This window comes from Eutrigla gurnardus (assembly GCF_963514095.1).
Source record: "Eutrigla gurnardus genome assembly, chromosome: 3".
In the NCBI taxonomy this organism is placed as follows: Eukaryota; Metazoa; Chordata; class Actinopteri; order Perciformes; family Triglidae; genus Eutrigla; species Eutrigla gurnardus.
In genome coordinates this window covers 26005604-26022237 of record NC_139917.1, presented here as the reverse complement: position 1 = coordinate 26022237, position 16634 = coordinate 26005604, and the positions used below count along the sequence as shown (strand labels likewise).

The 16634-nt window shown below is 43.3% G+C and overlaps 2 protein-coding genes across 2 annotated transcripts; one reads left to right on the top strand and one right to left on the bottom strand.

Annotated features, from left to right (window-relative positions):
- The first annotated feature begins 1031 nt into the window (after window positions 1-1031).
- On the top strand, window positions 1032-10781 carry prmt9 (protein arginine methyltransferase 9). The gene is made up of 13 exons (XM_084003126.1): window positions 1032-1435; window positions 1814-2013; window positions 2100-2248; window positions 2332-2568; window positions 2654-2821; window positions 2908-3010; window positions 3878-3987; window positions 4074-4266; window positions 5097-5280; window positions 7049-7742; window positions 7829-7982; window positions 9775-9897; window positions 10217-10781. The coding sequence occupies exons 2-13, from the start codon at window positions 1816-1818 to the stop codon at window positions 10457-10459; spliced, it is 2556 nt and encodes an 851-aa protein (XP_083859252.1). The 5' UTR covers window positions 1032-1435; window positions 1814-1815; the 3' UTR covers window positions 10460-10781.
- Window positions 10782-10843: 62 nt separating this feature from the next.
- tmem184c (transmembrane protein 184C) lies at window positions 10844-16312 on the bottom strand. The gene is made up of 10 exons (XM_084003176.1): window positions 15766-16312; window positions 14884-15014; window positions 14761-14797; window positions 14325-14530; window positions 13543-13617; window positions 13364-13457; window positions 13107-13219; window positions 12836-12935; window positions 12548-12719; window positions 10844-12447 (listed from the first exon to the last, which is right to left on the bottom strand). Exons 1-10 carry the CDS (start codon window positions 15880-15882, stop codon window positions 12137-12139), a joined length of 1356 nt encoding a protein of 451 aa, XP_083859302.1. The 5' UTR covers window positions 15883-16312; the 3' UTR covers window positions 10844-12136.
- Window positions 16313-16634: the final 322 nt, after the last annotated feature.

Sequence of the window (16634 nt, the reverse complement as noted above, 5' to 3'; positions counted from 1 at the left end):
ATTTAGTATGTTATAGTAAATTGGACCTGCATCATATAGCACCTTTCTAGTCGTCTGACCACTCAAAGCGCTGCATACTACGTACACACACTTTGAAGGGTCGAATTAGGTCAGACGCCGCCCACTCCCGAGTCTGTCTCTACGACCCTCCGTCCCGAGATATGTGAAAATTGGGGTTAGGTTTGGGGTTAGGGTTGGGGTTGTTGTTAGTTGTTAGGGTTGGGGTTAGGTTTAGGGTTGTTGTTGTTGTTAGGGTTGGGGTTAGGTTTAGGGTTGTTGTTGTTGTTAGGGTTGGTGTTAGGTTTAGGGTTGTTGTTAGTTGTTAGGGTTGGGGTTGGGGTTAACGTTGGGGTTTGGGATTTTCGTTAGGGTTGGGGAATACCCACAGCAATAGGAATGCACTCCATGTTTTACTGGTTTCCTACACACATACGCAGCACACACAAGCACCAAAGGAAGTTTACTTCTTGCAGCTACTTGGTCAACGAGTTGATGCCAGCAACAGGGGCCATTGGCCATTGGTCATATTTTAATTTCAGATGTTACAATCATGAATCATGGACGTATTAAAACAGGTGACGATATGTGGGAACCCCCCAACATATCAAATGCTGCTGACGCCCCTGGCTACAAAGCTACACCCAAAATGAGGGACACAGCCTAAAGCAATGTCAACAGTGTGTCATTTTGGAGTGGAGAGGTATGAGCAAATATTTAGGCTCGCACTTAGCTTAACCTAACAGAATATAACAAACAAAACACACAACACTGATGGGCTATAGGCGCATGAAATCTTTTGCATTCACACACACCCTTTTTTAAGACCGCTTCCGTCATGGTCCACCTCAGGAGTTGTCACGGGTGGGAACTATCCCGATCTTTTCTACTCTTCGCTTGCGCTTCAGGATTCAGCCTGTCGTTGGTCCCATTAGAGGCGGATTAGAGGCGGGAACCATTACTGTCGCGTTATTTGTAAATCAATACGTGAATAAATATCCACCATGTTTTCTGCAGTTAATAACATAGTTAAAATCCCCCGTTTTTAACTTCAAACATGTGAAACTTCGTTACAATTGCGCCGGCGGAACCTTTACGCCTCGTGACGTGTTTCTGACCGGGTGGTTTAGAGCGCGGACACGTGTTTTTTAACGGTAGCAGAAATGTGATTTTACTCTTGTGATCAACGTCTAGCCGTTTCAACGTGGATATAAAACCCCGATGCGGTCTTTTTCTTTGACCTATCGTAGCCGCCGTCGGAGCAGATGTTTATCACGTGATCCGCCGCTGGGCTGCAGCCGGAGGAAGCGTCGCTTACAGCGATGCTAACGACTTTATAGGACACAACCGTGAATTAGCCTCTTAAACCAAACAGCAGTATACATCCGTGAAAATACAACCCGTAACATACCCAGCCTGCCATCCAAAACAGCATACAGTAAGTCAACATGTAACATGCCTAACATTCTGTCAACGTTTGTATTTTTAATATAAACAGTAGTCTACGTAACACGTAATATTTACCATTTATGTTGACGTTAAGGCGATTATTACTCTACGAAAGTGAGGCATGTATAAAAGCCCAAAATATGTTTATCATGTTTCATAATTTTGATTTCTTGGAAAGTCAAAGCTCAAAAGTTTGACTTAGAAATGCAAAAATGTACTTATCTCACATTTAAAAATATGTTTCCATAGTCTAAAGGCCATACAGTACAGAGTCATACATTGAACCTATTGGCTTATTAAATGTGGCATCTGTACTGTATTATGACATCACCATTTCCTAATAGACTCTCCTTTGTTTTTGTCCAAGGGATGCCTAATGCCAGCGCCAGGCCGAAACACGGCAGGAGGACCCGAAGGCGCCGCAGGGAGGACCCCGCCAGGAACGAGCTGGTCTCTAGCTCCCTAGAAAGTGCCCAGCAGTGCCTGTTCAACCAGGATTATGGGACCGCGTTTGTGCACTACCTTCTGGTCCTCAACCTTGCACCCATGTTTAAGGACTTTGCGAGGGTAATGAATGTTTTGCGGTTTTCTGCAATCACACACACGCAGCAGAAATCGAAAAATCTAAAATGTTGTGACATCTCCCTTTTTAGGAGTCCTTCAGGTTCACTCTTTTCAAATGGACAGAAGAGTTGGACTCCGTGGGCCGCATTCAGGACCTCTTTGACTGTTACGAACAAGCGCTGGAACTGTTTCCTGCCGATGAGGTCATCCTGAACAGCATGGGCGAACACTTGTTCAGGTATTTTCCTTCATACTTTTTCCAACCCAGTTTACATCATTCCTATGAATCACATGCTTATACGTTTTCCTTTTCTGATCCAGAATGGGCTTCAGAGATGAAGCCGCGGGTCACTTCCATAAAGCCTTGAAGCTGAGACCGGACTACCCAGAGGCCCGGGAGAACTTCTACCGCGTGGCCAACTGGCTGGTGGAGCGCTGGCATTTCCTGATGCTCAACGACCACGGGAGGAACCGGAAGTACCAGCAAGCGATCCAGAAGGCCGTTCACAGCGGCTGCAACACGGTACTTGATATAGGAACGGGCACTGGGATCCTCAGGTGAGATATAGGTAGTTAGAACTCCTTAAACCCAAACGTAGTGGTACCACATACGATTCCTGATTTCCTGATTCTCTCCGTGAAGTATGTGTGCGAAGAAGGCCGGCGCTGCCGAGGTGTACGCCTGCGAACTGTCGAAGACGATGTACGAGTTGGCCTGCGAGGTGGTGAGCGCTAACGGCATGGACGGCAGCATCAAGATCATCCACATGAAGTCTCTGGAGATGGAAGTGCCAAAGGACATCCCACAGAGGTGCACCACAAGTATTTCACATGGATCCTGCATTATGATCCTACTAGTATTTGTCATGTCATTTTTTTTAATCTTGTTTTTCTCAGGGTGTCGTTGGTGGTGACGGAGACGGTGGATGCCGGGTTGTTTGGAGAGGGAATCATAGAGAGTCTCATTCATGCTTGGCACCACCTCCTGCTGCCTCCACGGGTAACTTCATTTATTCATTTATTAAACACAAACACATGACACGATCAATAAGTTTATTTTTGCAGTTGCCACAGTGCAATATTAATGTTTATAATAGTCTATTGCTGTTTGCCACATACAGGGTGGAAAATCTCATGAATTAATTCATGGATTCCCACTTTTTTTTCCTAATATTTGTCACTTTTACTGTTTTTAAATATTGATACTTCCTTTTCGCATTATTAACTTGTGTTACTACTACTATTATACTGTGTATATATTATATTATTATTATATATTATATATTTGTATGTTTTCTGTTTTAATACCTGTGTGGTAGATTTATTTTTTTTGGAAAACACTTTGAGCTGCATGTTATGAAAGGTCTTATAATCATTCATTTTTACCACAAGAAAGAAACATTCCTGAAAATTAATAGACAACATTAAATATGTAAATAATGATGCCAGAGCTGTGTAACACTTTATTTAGAATAATTATTTATTTAATTATTTAGAAGAAGAAAAAATGCCTTATTTCAATGCTCTTAATTCCACTGAACCCGCAGAAAATCAACCAATCAGAGCCGAGGGGTCTTTGGAAATTGACTTGCTTGACTCCCAGTGGCCGTTTGAGGAACTGCAGACTTTGGCTCTTCTACACAGCCTTTATTTTTCAGCACTGTCGGTTGCTGCTTGTTTTCAACATATCGGCACAAACTCATTTCACAGCCACTACAGGAAAATATGTTCCTGAACATATTTAATGCCAGAAATCAGCAACGCAGTAACAGAATCTTACTTCTTATTTGATCAGCGCTGCCTGGTTTGATAAAAATGACCAACTGCAGCTTTACACTACTTTTCAACTCTGTTTGTTGCCCTAAAGAGAGGTGAGAATGAATCCCATGATCCGTCTGCGACGGGACGGGTCATCCCGGCCGGAGCCACGGTGTTCGGCATGGCTCTGGAGAGCCTGGAGATCCGCAGGCATCACAGGTAGGAGCTGGACTCTCTGTTCCTGTGAGGGTCAGATAAATACGACGGCACGGCAGCGCCATTAGATCTGTTCGTGTCCTACGCAGGCTTTGTGTGTCAGAGGTGGGAAGTCTCTCCATCGCTGCAGCCGGAGAGCTCTGCAGCCCGGTGAGCTGCAGCCCTGAGCCGGATGACTCCATGGAGCCGTACACCACAGAGAGACTCAGCAGGCTGCCGGGGGGATACAAAGCTCTCACCGAGCCCTTCACGGCCCTCAACATAGATTTCAACAATGTGCAAGTGAGCAGAAATGGGCGGGAAAAAACTCTTTGAATTGAATTCACTCAGCTGCAATCAATTCAATGTGTTTTTGACTTAACTTTTTGTTTTGTTTATGTCCTTTCCGTGTCTGATCCGCAGCCACGTGAGAAATCATAATATTCAGTGGATATTTGACGCCTCCAGTCAGGCGGAATAATGTAACTGAGAAAAATCATTAATTTACTTGACCATATTTCTGTTGGTCCCATGAAAGGAGCAGACCGGCTGCCTCACAGGCTAAATTGGTTTGCAGATCAGTGGCCAAATTATTTAGCTATAGGCCTGCGGGCGTCGTTTGCCTGATTTATTAGCTCACAGTGAACACCTGGCAGACTGGAGACAGCGGGTTAGTCTCCCTGAGAGGATCAACGGTTGATATTCATCCACACGTCCAGTCTTCAGTGTGTGACTGAGTCCCAAGAATATCAGTCGGATAATCAGTCGCAGTGAAAATAACAAAAGTTTTCTCCTTCAAAGAGCTTCTCCTATAGAATATAAGCAGACCTTGACATTTACGACACTGGGTATTACCAGTTACTTTACCAGCTTACTAAGCAAGTCCCTAAGAAATCCCGTGTTATATCATAGTTCTATGTAGTCTGTCGGGTCTAGAATTAGAAAAATGCATACCTATTTCTTAACATAATTCTTGCTTTGGGGCAAGTTGGGGTTGAAAAGCTACCAGTAAATCTCAGAGGCCTCTAACATTTACAACTTTAAATGAACTTTTTGGGCATTTTTGCTTTTAGCCCGTATCCCGGTATCAACTCCTTGAACTCCTTGATCTCTTTTGTTCTGGTCACCTGTAGGAACTGGAAGGGCTGAGCTCCAGGGAGGTCCGTCAGATCCGGCTGCCTGTCATCGAGGAGGGGGAGCTGGACGCTCTGGCTGTGTGGTTCCAGCTCCACCTGGATGAGGAGAGCAGTCTGTCTACTGGACCCCAGGAGGACACCTGCTGGGAGCAAGCCATCTACCCTGTCCACAGCACCAAGGGTGAGATTCACGGGACATACAGGGAGACACAGTTACAGTGTGTGTGTGGAGGGAATTGTCATTGCAGTCTCTGTACATCCACGCAGTCCGGCTCGTTAGTCTTCTCAGAAATATGTGGGTGTGTGTGGACTAATTAATTGACACCGTGCTGAGTTTCCTGGTAGCTTTGTTGAACCTGTTAGGCCAGGACTAGTTCCACCGTCATCATTCTTAGCGGTTTATTTTCTGCTCAGCTTGTACTCTCTACTCCGATCTGTCATGCAGTTCCATGTTACATCAGATGAGGGCAGTGTGTCTTCTAGACAGCATAGCAGAGGTGTGGACTCCAGTGACGGGACTTGGACTTGAGTCACACATTTGCTGATTTTAGACTTGACAAAATCATGGAAGACTTTCGTGTTTTCACTCGGACTTGAGCATTTAAAATACTTGATACTTCCAAGCTCCAAAATGTAAAAAAATGTGCCACAAATACATTTATTTCCCTTCATTTCCCGAATCATCGCACTCGAGACTTGAGACACCTCATCAACATACACTATTCAACATTATTAACTGTCTTAAATAACATTTCAACCTATAATCATCACGACTTCATCACTACAGCCTTCAGTTAATTATGGATCAAGTTTTCTGACTGTATTTTTTTAATGATAATGTGAATATAATAATCACAGGATTATCGGTACATAAAGATTGAGCTCCCTGAAAGATCTTTAATAATTCCTTTCATTGAAGTCCACAATATGCCGTGTGTAAAACACATCACCTGTTTATGGAATCCACAACTGTAAATAATCAATATTAAACACATTTTATCACCAAAGTAAAATTCTGATTAGCTAAGCAACAACCATTCTTGACTCTGCTTTCATCCCGGGCCACTGTGGATTGAACAGCTACTGACACCAGGTGACATGTTCCAGTTGGCATCGCGGTACGTCATCCCTCAGACGGGGCTCATCGGCATTTCACCGCGCCGCTAATTGGCGGAGGCAGCGTCGAGGGAGCCGCCACCTTTTCCCGGTGATCACCAACATCCGTTTCCCCGGTCGGCGTGACGTGTGCTCCGTGATTGCCTGTGACTCTCTTTAGTGTTCATGAAATTCTTATAGGCAATAAATATGCAATTTTTTTTCCCCAAATGCCTCTGAGGAACCGCGCGCTGACATGAAGACACGAGCAGATGTTATTCCTGTAGGAATCCTTCCCCCCCCTCTGTGCACCCGGTCCCCTGAATCTCATTTCTCTGTTGGGCTCGCTCTCCCTCTCCCTCTCCTACACTCTCTGTTTAAAAGTCTTTCAATTGTCAAATCATTTCTATTTATTAAATAAAATCACAAACAATCTGTACAGCATGTAACACCCTCTGTCCTTAGACCCCTGTTAGCTTAGCATTTATAAAATCATGACATTATAAGCAGTTATCTGCATTTTTTCCCCCATATTTTGTCCATTTCATTGTGTTTTAATTAGTTTTCTTTTCAGCAGCAGGCCTTTTTTTAATGCATCACTTTGAGAAATAACTTTTTTTGTTGATAATTCATTATTTTTAATGTTGATAGGCAAAATAAGCTTTAGCTCTTTTAATTTTGCCTCAATAAAAGAGGCTAAAATTGGCAAGATTTTCATTTTAAATCAGAAGGTTAACCAGATTTAAAAAATCTGAAAGTACTCCATTGTCTGCGCTTCAATCCATTCCAGTTTTTCACTTTAGTGAGGTTCGCACGCCAAGTCAGCGTTTTCTTCTTCTTTTGATTCTTTTCAGGTTTTGTCCTGAAGCCGCAGGACGAGCTGATTGTTGAGGTCTCCTGCCGAGACGCCTTCCTGAGGCTCTGCAGCTTCGCCGTGCTGAGAGACGGCCATGAAATCAGTCTAGACAAGCGTCCGGACTGGCAGGACTCTGGAAACCCCGTTTCCAGTTCAAACCCGGAGGCAGAACTGTGCAGTGCGCTCGCGAGTCTTCAGACGAACCAGACTCAAACGAAAGACTTCTGCATGCTGGAATGTGCAGAAATGGCGCTCCTGAACAATCGGGACTACCACCAGAGTTTTTGCGCCGCGCTGTCCAAACTCATCTCCCATCTGAAGGTTAAAAACCCAGCGAAAGGAGCCGGGGTCGAGTCCAATCTCGCCGACTCCACGGACAGCAGCGACCTGCTGTATGTCCTCGACGTGTCGGAGGGCTTCTCGCTGCTCTCCCTCATCGCCGCCAGCCACGGCGGCGTGAAAGCCTACAGCTCTGTGGAGAAGAAGAAGCAACAGGAAGTCCTGAGGAGACTGGCTCGCTCCAATAACGTCCGAGAGGAGCACCTAGAGTTCTGGCTCAACCACACGGAGGACGAGCAGGGGATGCTGAAGAGGCCGTCCAGAGAGAAGCTGTGGAGCGCCATCATGCTGGACTGCGTGGAGACTTGTGGTCTCATTAGACAGAAGTTGATGGAGAAGGCGTCGCTGGCCAGGTAAGGGGATGCTGGAAGATCTACACACACACACACACACTATATATGTATCTTGGTATAAAACATCTGTCCCTGATGTGTGTCAGGTGTCTGCTGGAGGACGGAGGACAGATCTTCCCTGCAAAGATTGTGGTTCAGGGCATGCTGGTGGAGTCGGACACGCTGCTGCTGGAAAGCGCCGTCCAGGGTCAAGAGCCGACGCTGGGATTCAATATCGCTCCCTTCATCAACCAGTTCACTGTAAGTACACCTGCGTAAGCTGCCAAGTATCACGGCCCACGTATTTACTGTGTTTGGACTAACGAGAAGAAGGCCTTTCACGTCGCAATCGTTCCCTGACACGCTTGGAAAGGGAGGGGTGAGCAACCTCTTAATGCTACAAACTGCATCTTTAAACGTCCCAAAGTTGAGGATATCTTTAAGGAAGTCTCCAATAACTGCACGTTTCTTTCTTTTCCAACTGTAATGGAGCAGCTTTACTGTTTCCTGAGGGATTAATAAAGTATTGGGATTCTGAGAATAACATGAACACAAGACTGATTATAGTAACTTAACTCCGGTTTGTTTGTGAAGTTAATCTTTGTCATAAGATCCGACTTATTAGTGGTTATGAAGCTTCTGTACCGTGACGTACTAACAAGGTTTTGATCATTCAAAAAGATCATTTTTTAATAAATATTATTTATTTATTTAAATAAGTGCACAATAAGACCGGAGATGTGATGGGAAAGGGTTAAAAGGCCATTTTTTTTCATTTCAACATGACATTAAATACTAATTAATAGGAAAGCACACTAAAACTATGGTATGTTGTTGCACTGAAACTTTTTTCCATCTGCATAACACAAGTTGCAAAACCTTCCTTTTGCACATCACAGGCCACTCGTATCTTGTATTCTGTGTCATGTTACTGAGGCAACACTCAGTATTACCAGCTTTTACATACCGTCTGCAGTGTTTGTGAGCTTGCGTCATTCCCATTTAGAGTTTGCCTATTAGGTGCCGATGTGTTGCTCGTGAGTTTTATTAAGTATGATTGACGTATAGTGCAACACTACAAAACGAGTTGTTTTGTTTCCCGCCATGCACGGATCGTGTTTTGTTGAACAAGGTGCAATACTGATGTCCAGGACTGTGTTTTTCTATCGTGCACTCCACTTTGAAGTCTGCTTCCCAGCGGTGTTCAAGAAACGGCAACATCTCTTTGATTTCTTTTTCTTTATTTGGTCTGGAATTATCTTTTTTTCTTTTTTCCCAGCGTCATGTTTGTGCTCTAATTTCGTAGGACCCACAAGGGACGGTCGCTTGTTTAAACAGATGTTGTCTTTGAAGCCCTCGGTGGAGGGCACTTTTCTAGCACAACTGTCACACGAGGCAACAACACACAGCTTGGCCCAGGACATTCCTACCTGAATCCATCAGTATACATTACATCAAGCACATCAAACAGCCGGCTCCGAGGTCTGCACAACTGTGACAGGGAGGAGGAAAGATTTCTTTTGTTCCACGCTCAAGGAAACTGTCACACTTTCGGTGCCGCCGCTCTGGTTCCTCCCTCAGCTTTTAAAGTCGGCTGGCCTGCAGCCGCGGCCCGCGTGTCGACTTTTCAAGAGTTTGAGGTGGAAGATTACTTTCCCAACATTAACCAGTGACGCTACAGATTAGAACCTAATGTGGATGAATAATGTTTTGGAAGAAAAGGTACCAGCAAGAACTAAGAGCAACCTATTTTTTTATTTATTTTGTTTTTCAAAGAGAGGGAATGGACCCACAAAAAATCAAGTACAACATTTTATAAAGCTGAAGGAGCCTTGATCTTTTCTTTTTCTTATTTTAATCATGTAGCCACAATGATAAAGTCTTTTTAACTTATTATGGACATAAATGAAGCAGTGGGCCTTGATTTTTTTGGGGGACACTTAGTGTCAACTTAAGGAGTACCTGTTTTGTGCCGCATCGCTGTCAGATCTCAGTATTGTCTTTTATTGGTTTTCATATTATTATAGTTCCAACACTGCGTTTTGTCTTCCAGGTACCCGTCCATGTGTTCTTGGACTTTTCCACACTGGAGTGCAGGCACCTCAGCGAGTTTGTGGAGCTCTTTGTCCTTGACTTAATGAATTCTACTGCAAACTACACTACCAGAGACGTAAAGGTAATAATTACTTTATATAATTCAACTGAAAAACACTGTGCACGTCTCCCTGAGACAGACTTTTTAACTTTACTTTCCCTCCTAACTTTGTATTTTTGGTCTCAGGACAAACCCACCTTTTGAATTTATTTTGAGTTTAAATACATTAAAATATTAACAGACACTCCTCCCCACAAGGCATCCACATTCATACAGCGATCTAACATGAGGTGCAGTGTGATTTGATCCCATTCAAGCTATTTATCCTAAACTCATGAATATTAAATGCACTGTTCTTGGGTACCGTACATATCTGGTTAAGCCGTACTCCGTTTCCCAGGTCCGGGCCACGTCTTCGGGCAGGATAACTGCGATTCCCTTCTGGTACGACATCTACCTGGACCAGGAGATCCGCGTCAGCACCCTCAGCCACAACTCTCACTGGAAGCAGGCGGCCGCCGTGCTGCAGCAGCCCGTGGAGGTTCGTGCCGGAGACTGGGTCCGCCTCGCTGTGAAGCTTCACAAGAGCACCATCTCCATGTCGGCCCATATAGAGAATACCCCGGGGCCAATGGAACAATAATCTCTGGCACTGTAGTTGTGCAACTAGTTTCCTTTACCCAGTGGTGTTTTTCATACGTGTAATACCAGTCTTCAAAGTCTTACCAGACACAAGGAATCTCTGTTGTGAGATTTTAGTAGAAGCCAGCATGAGCCACACCTTTTTGTGAGCATCATATGATAAAGAATTGGTAAAGTCATGTTTTAATTTGTAAATTGCGCCGTAAGATCATGGGACATTTATATATTTATAAATATATTTGTAAGTATATAACATAATTATAGATGTCCCATGATTACAGGCGCATGGTTTTTGTAAAAGACGTTTGTTGGTGTCAAAAGAAGTTCAAATAATAAGTAACGTTTTCTTAATAAATGCAAGAAGAAAAAAAAAGACATCAGAAAATGTAGTTAATCCGATTTATTGAGGAGATGGACTTGAATGAAAATGTGGAATCGGCTCTGATGTAATCTTGTCAGTTTGAGTTAAAACAATGTAAGGCAACACAACGTTCTCTAGCTGGACATGAAGCAGATTCTGCTGTTGATTTGATTTTTTACTGACAAACCTACACCGTACATTAAACATATTAATATCCCTGCACAAATTCATGAAAGTCACAATGAAAAAAAAAAGATCTATGGGGGGAAAATAAATGGCTTAGATGCCATAGCTGCAGTTAATCCAGCTAAAATGTCATCACATAAAACTGATCCAGGAATATACATAAAAATAAACTGATGAAGTGGACAGACGAGTCCCACGGCACAAAGAACAAGGCATCTGAGAAAACGATTTCATACATTTCTATTCAACACTGTGGGGTAGTGAAGCATTGATAGAAATGTTACCAGGATGGATAACAGACTGTATGATTGTTACAGACTGAACTGTGTATACTGTTTTAATACTTGGGCTGTATTTACAGTAAACACGTCATTCAGCAAGCATAGCTGTAAAATCCAACTGTAACATTTTACTTGTGCATCCCCAGAACATGTCCTTCGGTCCATTCCATCCCCTCCCTCTGGCTTACGCAAAAAAAAAAGATGAATTTGAACATCTAATGTGCTTCAATATCATAAGATTTTCATTTACGATCAATCGATGTCCTCTGAAATCATTTCAAAGCTGATATTGAGTGAAGAAAATGTCTTAGTATTGTAAAAGTATTGCATATTTCTCATATCTGCCAGATCTGAGATCATGATATGACCAAGAAAACGAACGACTTCCTAATTGGAAAGGATACACGTGCATTCGCTGATCGCTCCGACTTCACATCTTGAGAAACGCGACTCGTCTCATTGCGATATCGAGGTATCTGGTTTAAAATATTGTGATGTTTGAGTTTCTCCCCATTGCACAGCCCTAGCTGACAGGAAGTCTTACCCTATTACAATGAATTAAAACCCATTCCAGGGAGCCTTCTGAGCCATAGAACACCCCAGTAACATTCCAACTGCATAAAATGCACGTTATCTACAAGTCAATTAGTGCCATAACTTCACGGAACATTCTTGGAGCTGTCACCGGCAGAGAGGTCCATCTGGTTTTGCATTTTTCTATGACTCGGTTGATGTGCCCTTTTAAACAACAGTTTGTTTTGCTCTTATAACAGTTTAGTAAAGGCTGTAATTGGGTCCTGCCCAACCGTATCTGGTAGAGTCCATCGGTGACATCAGCCTTAATAACATGCTAGGTGATCACGATGAGATCCGCCTCGGTCGGTTCTTTGGTTTGCTCGGCCCTTTCCTCCTCCTGATCCTCTTCAGGTCCCGCCTCGTATCCTTCATCCCACGGGGCCGAGCTGAGCCCGGCGGGAGCCGACTGAGAGTGCGGTGTGAGGGTCCTGCCCAGGCCCTGGTATTGACCATTGGGTGACACGGGGTTGGATGCCGCCTCCACGATGGCATCTTGAGAGCCCGAAGTGAGAAGGCCAGACCGCTCGCCGTCATCCTGCGCCTCACTGAAGTAGGACTTCCTTGGACGTCCCATGACTGTTCTCCCTGTAAATGAGGACAAAAAAATGTTGATGTTGGAGAATATGGCGGTGATATCTACAATTCACACATGTGTAAGCACTCCAGTAGTCGGGGGGGCACATACCGACATTGCGGACTTGTTCGGAAATGTCTGCTCTGACATCAGAGACGTCCCACATCGCCATGAATGAGTCAAAGCAAGAACCCTCCTCGGCCTCCTGGATGTAAGGCTTGTAGGTGAAGCTGTAGTGATGGGCAATGGCTGCCAGGAACATCTCCACACAGATGATGAAATCCTGAGGGAAGCATGACAGTCTGGTTGATTGTTGATTGTGTTTCATACTGGTTAAACGGAAACATTTAGGAGGCCATATGGTAATACCATACCATAATATATATTTCTTTAGCTTACCTGTAAGCCAGTAGCTACAGCTTCCACACTTTTCCAGTCCCACGTACGTTCCTCTGAGATAATGCCCACTTTCACCAGCAAAGCAATGAACACAGCTTGCCTAGAGGAAAAAGAAACATTCTCAGAAGCTACCACAGTATCGGACGCCGCTGTTAATCAAGAGACTGCAAGCAATCATCACCAACAAATACAAGCAAAGTGAAAACAACTTATCCAAAGTGTGTTTTCATTAATGTCCAGGTCATGCGAATAAGCTTAAACACAGAATTACCAGAACGAGACAAACACCACCATTTTCACGCATAGGAATTTGCCCACTGGCTTGATTGGACTCAGTTCCTCTCTGAGAGCTCTGTAGAACAGCACCAGGCAGTACATGGCAAACTACATGAAGAGAAGACGGAGAGAATCAATTTCCAACTAGGCTAACATCTTATCTCTTAATGTGCTTGAAAGCCCTAATGGATGATATGAGTTGTAACTTGAGGCAAATATATATCTAGCCTCCAGAAACCAGAGCAGTATTACCAGCTGTGACATGTTGTTGAAGATGACCAGGTACGTCCATGCGTTCGTTGAGCTAAAATTGCCTTCATCGTACACTCCACACAGCTGACAGATCCTACGGAGAAGAAGAAATGCACCTCAACACAAATAGTGACCAAAAAGCTGATGGATATCAAAAATGAAGAGCACGGCTCACTTACAAGGCGATCACTGTGGTGACGGGTCTGACAACGGTGTACTGCAACACCCCCAGTTTGCATCTCAACAGTAAAACCCTGCAAAGGAAATACATGATTTGAATTAAGATTGAAATTTGTTGGACATCTAGTTTGCTTACATCAGGGAAATCTACCTGAGTGAGTGGATTCTTGAAACAAATGTAATGATATTTCAACATTGAACTGTCTAATTTTCCTCAACAACTATTTGACCATGGACTATGACACCCACATGCAAAAACATTAAAACATTTAACTGGGGTAGTTTTATGAAATACAAAGCTAATCGATGAGTCTGATGCTGCTGATCTCCAGTCAAATGTTTATACATTTGTTGATCGGATCCTCGTGTTAAAAAAAAAAAAAAGCTGTGGATAAGACGAAGGCAAGTTAACCGATTAATAGATGTTGCATGACTGGAGCTAATCCGAAGCTGATGACTGTCATTTATTTGTTTATTAGAAACAGTACTAAATCTCAAAGGGATAACGTTGCATGCCTTTTATGCAAGAAAAGAAATTCAAATATTATTAAAAAAGTCAGTCAGATCTCCAAGTACAGCTAATAACTAGTAACGCTGACATGTTTGGGTTGAAGTAAAGAGTAAATAATGATTAAGTTCACAACAAGCTCCTCCAGTGTTGGATGCAGACTAATCATATGTATAGCTGGTGGTGTTTTTGGCCGTTATATAGTAAGGTGAACATGTGGTATCACTTCGACTATATTATTGTAAAAGTGGTTTCATTGTAAAGGAGACATACTCTCCCATTGGCCAGGGCGGGCAGCAGCAAAGAGGAGGCAGATGTCTCTGCTGCTCCTGGGACTCCAGCATGGACACCAGGCTGGGGTACTGATTCTCCAGGTAGTTCAGCAGGAAGGTCATGAAGTTGTAGATGACGAAGGCCTCGTAGCACTCTCTGCATGTGTCCACATAAATTGCTATACGGGGGTATTTTAATGCGATCCACTGCAAGATAAATAATAAGAGACAAATTGCATGGAAAGTGAGGATATATGAAATTATCAAAACGCTTAAAGACATTCTCTCAATGGTGCAGTTAACTTCTCAAGGGAAATCTGATATGGCAGCAAACATATATGTTTTTTAACTGTTACTCTGTAGATGCATACATATGACATCAATGCATATGTGTTTATGCATGTGTCACAATGGCTGTAATTATATGACACACTCACACTGTCCAAGCTGTAGATCGGGACCATCCACAATATCCTAAAAAAGAGACAATAAAAACACAAACAATCAAAAAGCAGTTTCAGACTATTCTTCGTGGACGCCGTGATCGTTGACATCTTTACCTGATGATGGGTTTCTGAAGCTCTGGCTGAGTGTAGTGGACTAGATGCTGGAGGATGCCCCATAATGATATGGGTATGGTCATGAAGACAAATATCCCAGCGATGAACCAAGCTTTGTTATGAGTGCCAACCTGTCATCACACGGAAGGAAACAATACAGTTAACATTTATGCATTCAAGTCCAGGAAACCAGCATTTTAAATACATGTAATAGAAAGGAAGGGGTGGAAGCAGAATTCAGATCCTTCATCTCAAAAGGTTTATCATTAAAATGTGCTCAATAGTACTTAATAATGCAGAGTGGTCACTTTTGACATGTAAATCCATTAGAGCAGAGGTCTTCAACAAGGGGTCCGTGACCCCTACGGGGTCCACAGAGTTAATGCAGGGGGTCCCTGAAATGATTGGATCCCAAGCTATATTTCTTCCAAAAATGTAAATATGTCCAAAAATACACATTAACATGAATACAACCTATATTAAGAAACGATATCTTCCTATTTATTCAATGTTATGAGGTGAAATAGTGGTGTAGAAATGCCAACGTAGAATTAAAATATGTTCTGTAAATATAATGGCTTAGCATTGCATACATACATCATTACAAAGTACTGTTATACATGGCACTATAGGCTGCACTACACATTATTATTGGCCGGTTTAATAAGCAACACAATTGTATATGATATGTAATAGGAGGCCTCCAACGCCTCACTATGCATTGGAGCTGATTTGGATTTTTAGTACATATATTATTTTGTATATTTCGTTTTAAAGGTCAAATAGTACGAGTATATACAACGTTACTTGAGTAGCTCGTCATAGTACTCCATGTTACAGTACTTAGTTACATTTCACCAGTTAAACCAACAGGGCTCTCACCGCTGACTTCTGCAGCTCCCAGATACACAGAGGCAACACGACTATGAGCAACAAAATGTAGAGCACGGCGACCAGCGGCCGGATCCATCGTCTCCAGTTCCCACAGGAACAAGGCATCTTGACATGAAGGCCTTTCCAATCTGGCCGCAGGTGCAGTGACCACAAACAACTTAACTCAACGTTGACGCATCTAACGTTAGCTTAGCATTGTGTTTACGCTCCCGACGGCTCGCCGCGGCCCAGGACAGCGCTCCTCCGGTGCACAGGTACGTTGCCTCTTTCCCGCTAATGTTAAGTTGCATTCGTCTGCTGGGCAATTATCAGCTCATATGACTCTGTTTTTACCAAGCTAGGTTGCTAACGTTAGCTTGTCAGATGTAAACAAAGCAAATGATCCCGCCCGAACCGCTGAAAGTATCTCAAATGTCTACCGTAATAAAAAAAACGTCCCTCTGATAAATCAATCGGCCATTTACATGAATAAACACGTAACAGTATTTGCCGTAGGTTTGCGCTGGTTAAAAGTTTCCCCAAAAAGTAAATGCTGTTCCTGTCTACTTCCGGGTGTTAGCCTCGTGGGTCCGCCCACAATCTCGAATGTGATTGGTGGAAAGCAGACGATTGGCCAATCGGTAAAGAGAGACCGTTAACCCACGTCTGAAGTTACTTGCGGCTAGTTTGGTTGCTGTGCATTTTTCCTGGATCACATGATCTGTGCTTTCGCCAGCAGATGGCAATGTGAATTAACAATTACCAAGATATCAGAGATTAAACCCCATTGTAGCAGACTGTTTTATAGATCACATTAAGGCTCATACAGGCCTTTGTCTGTTCCGTTGGTGCAAACGGTAGGTTACTGATGGCATTAA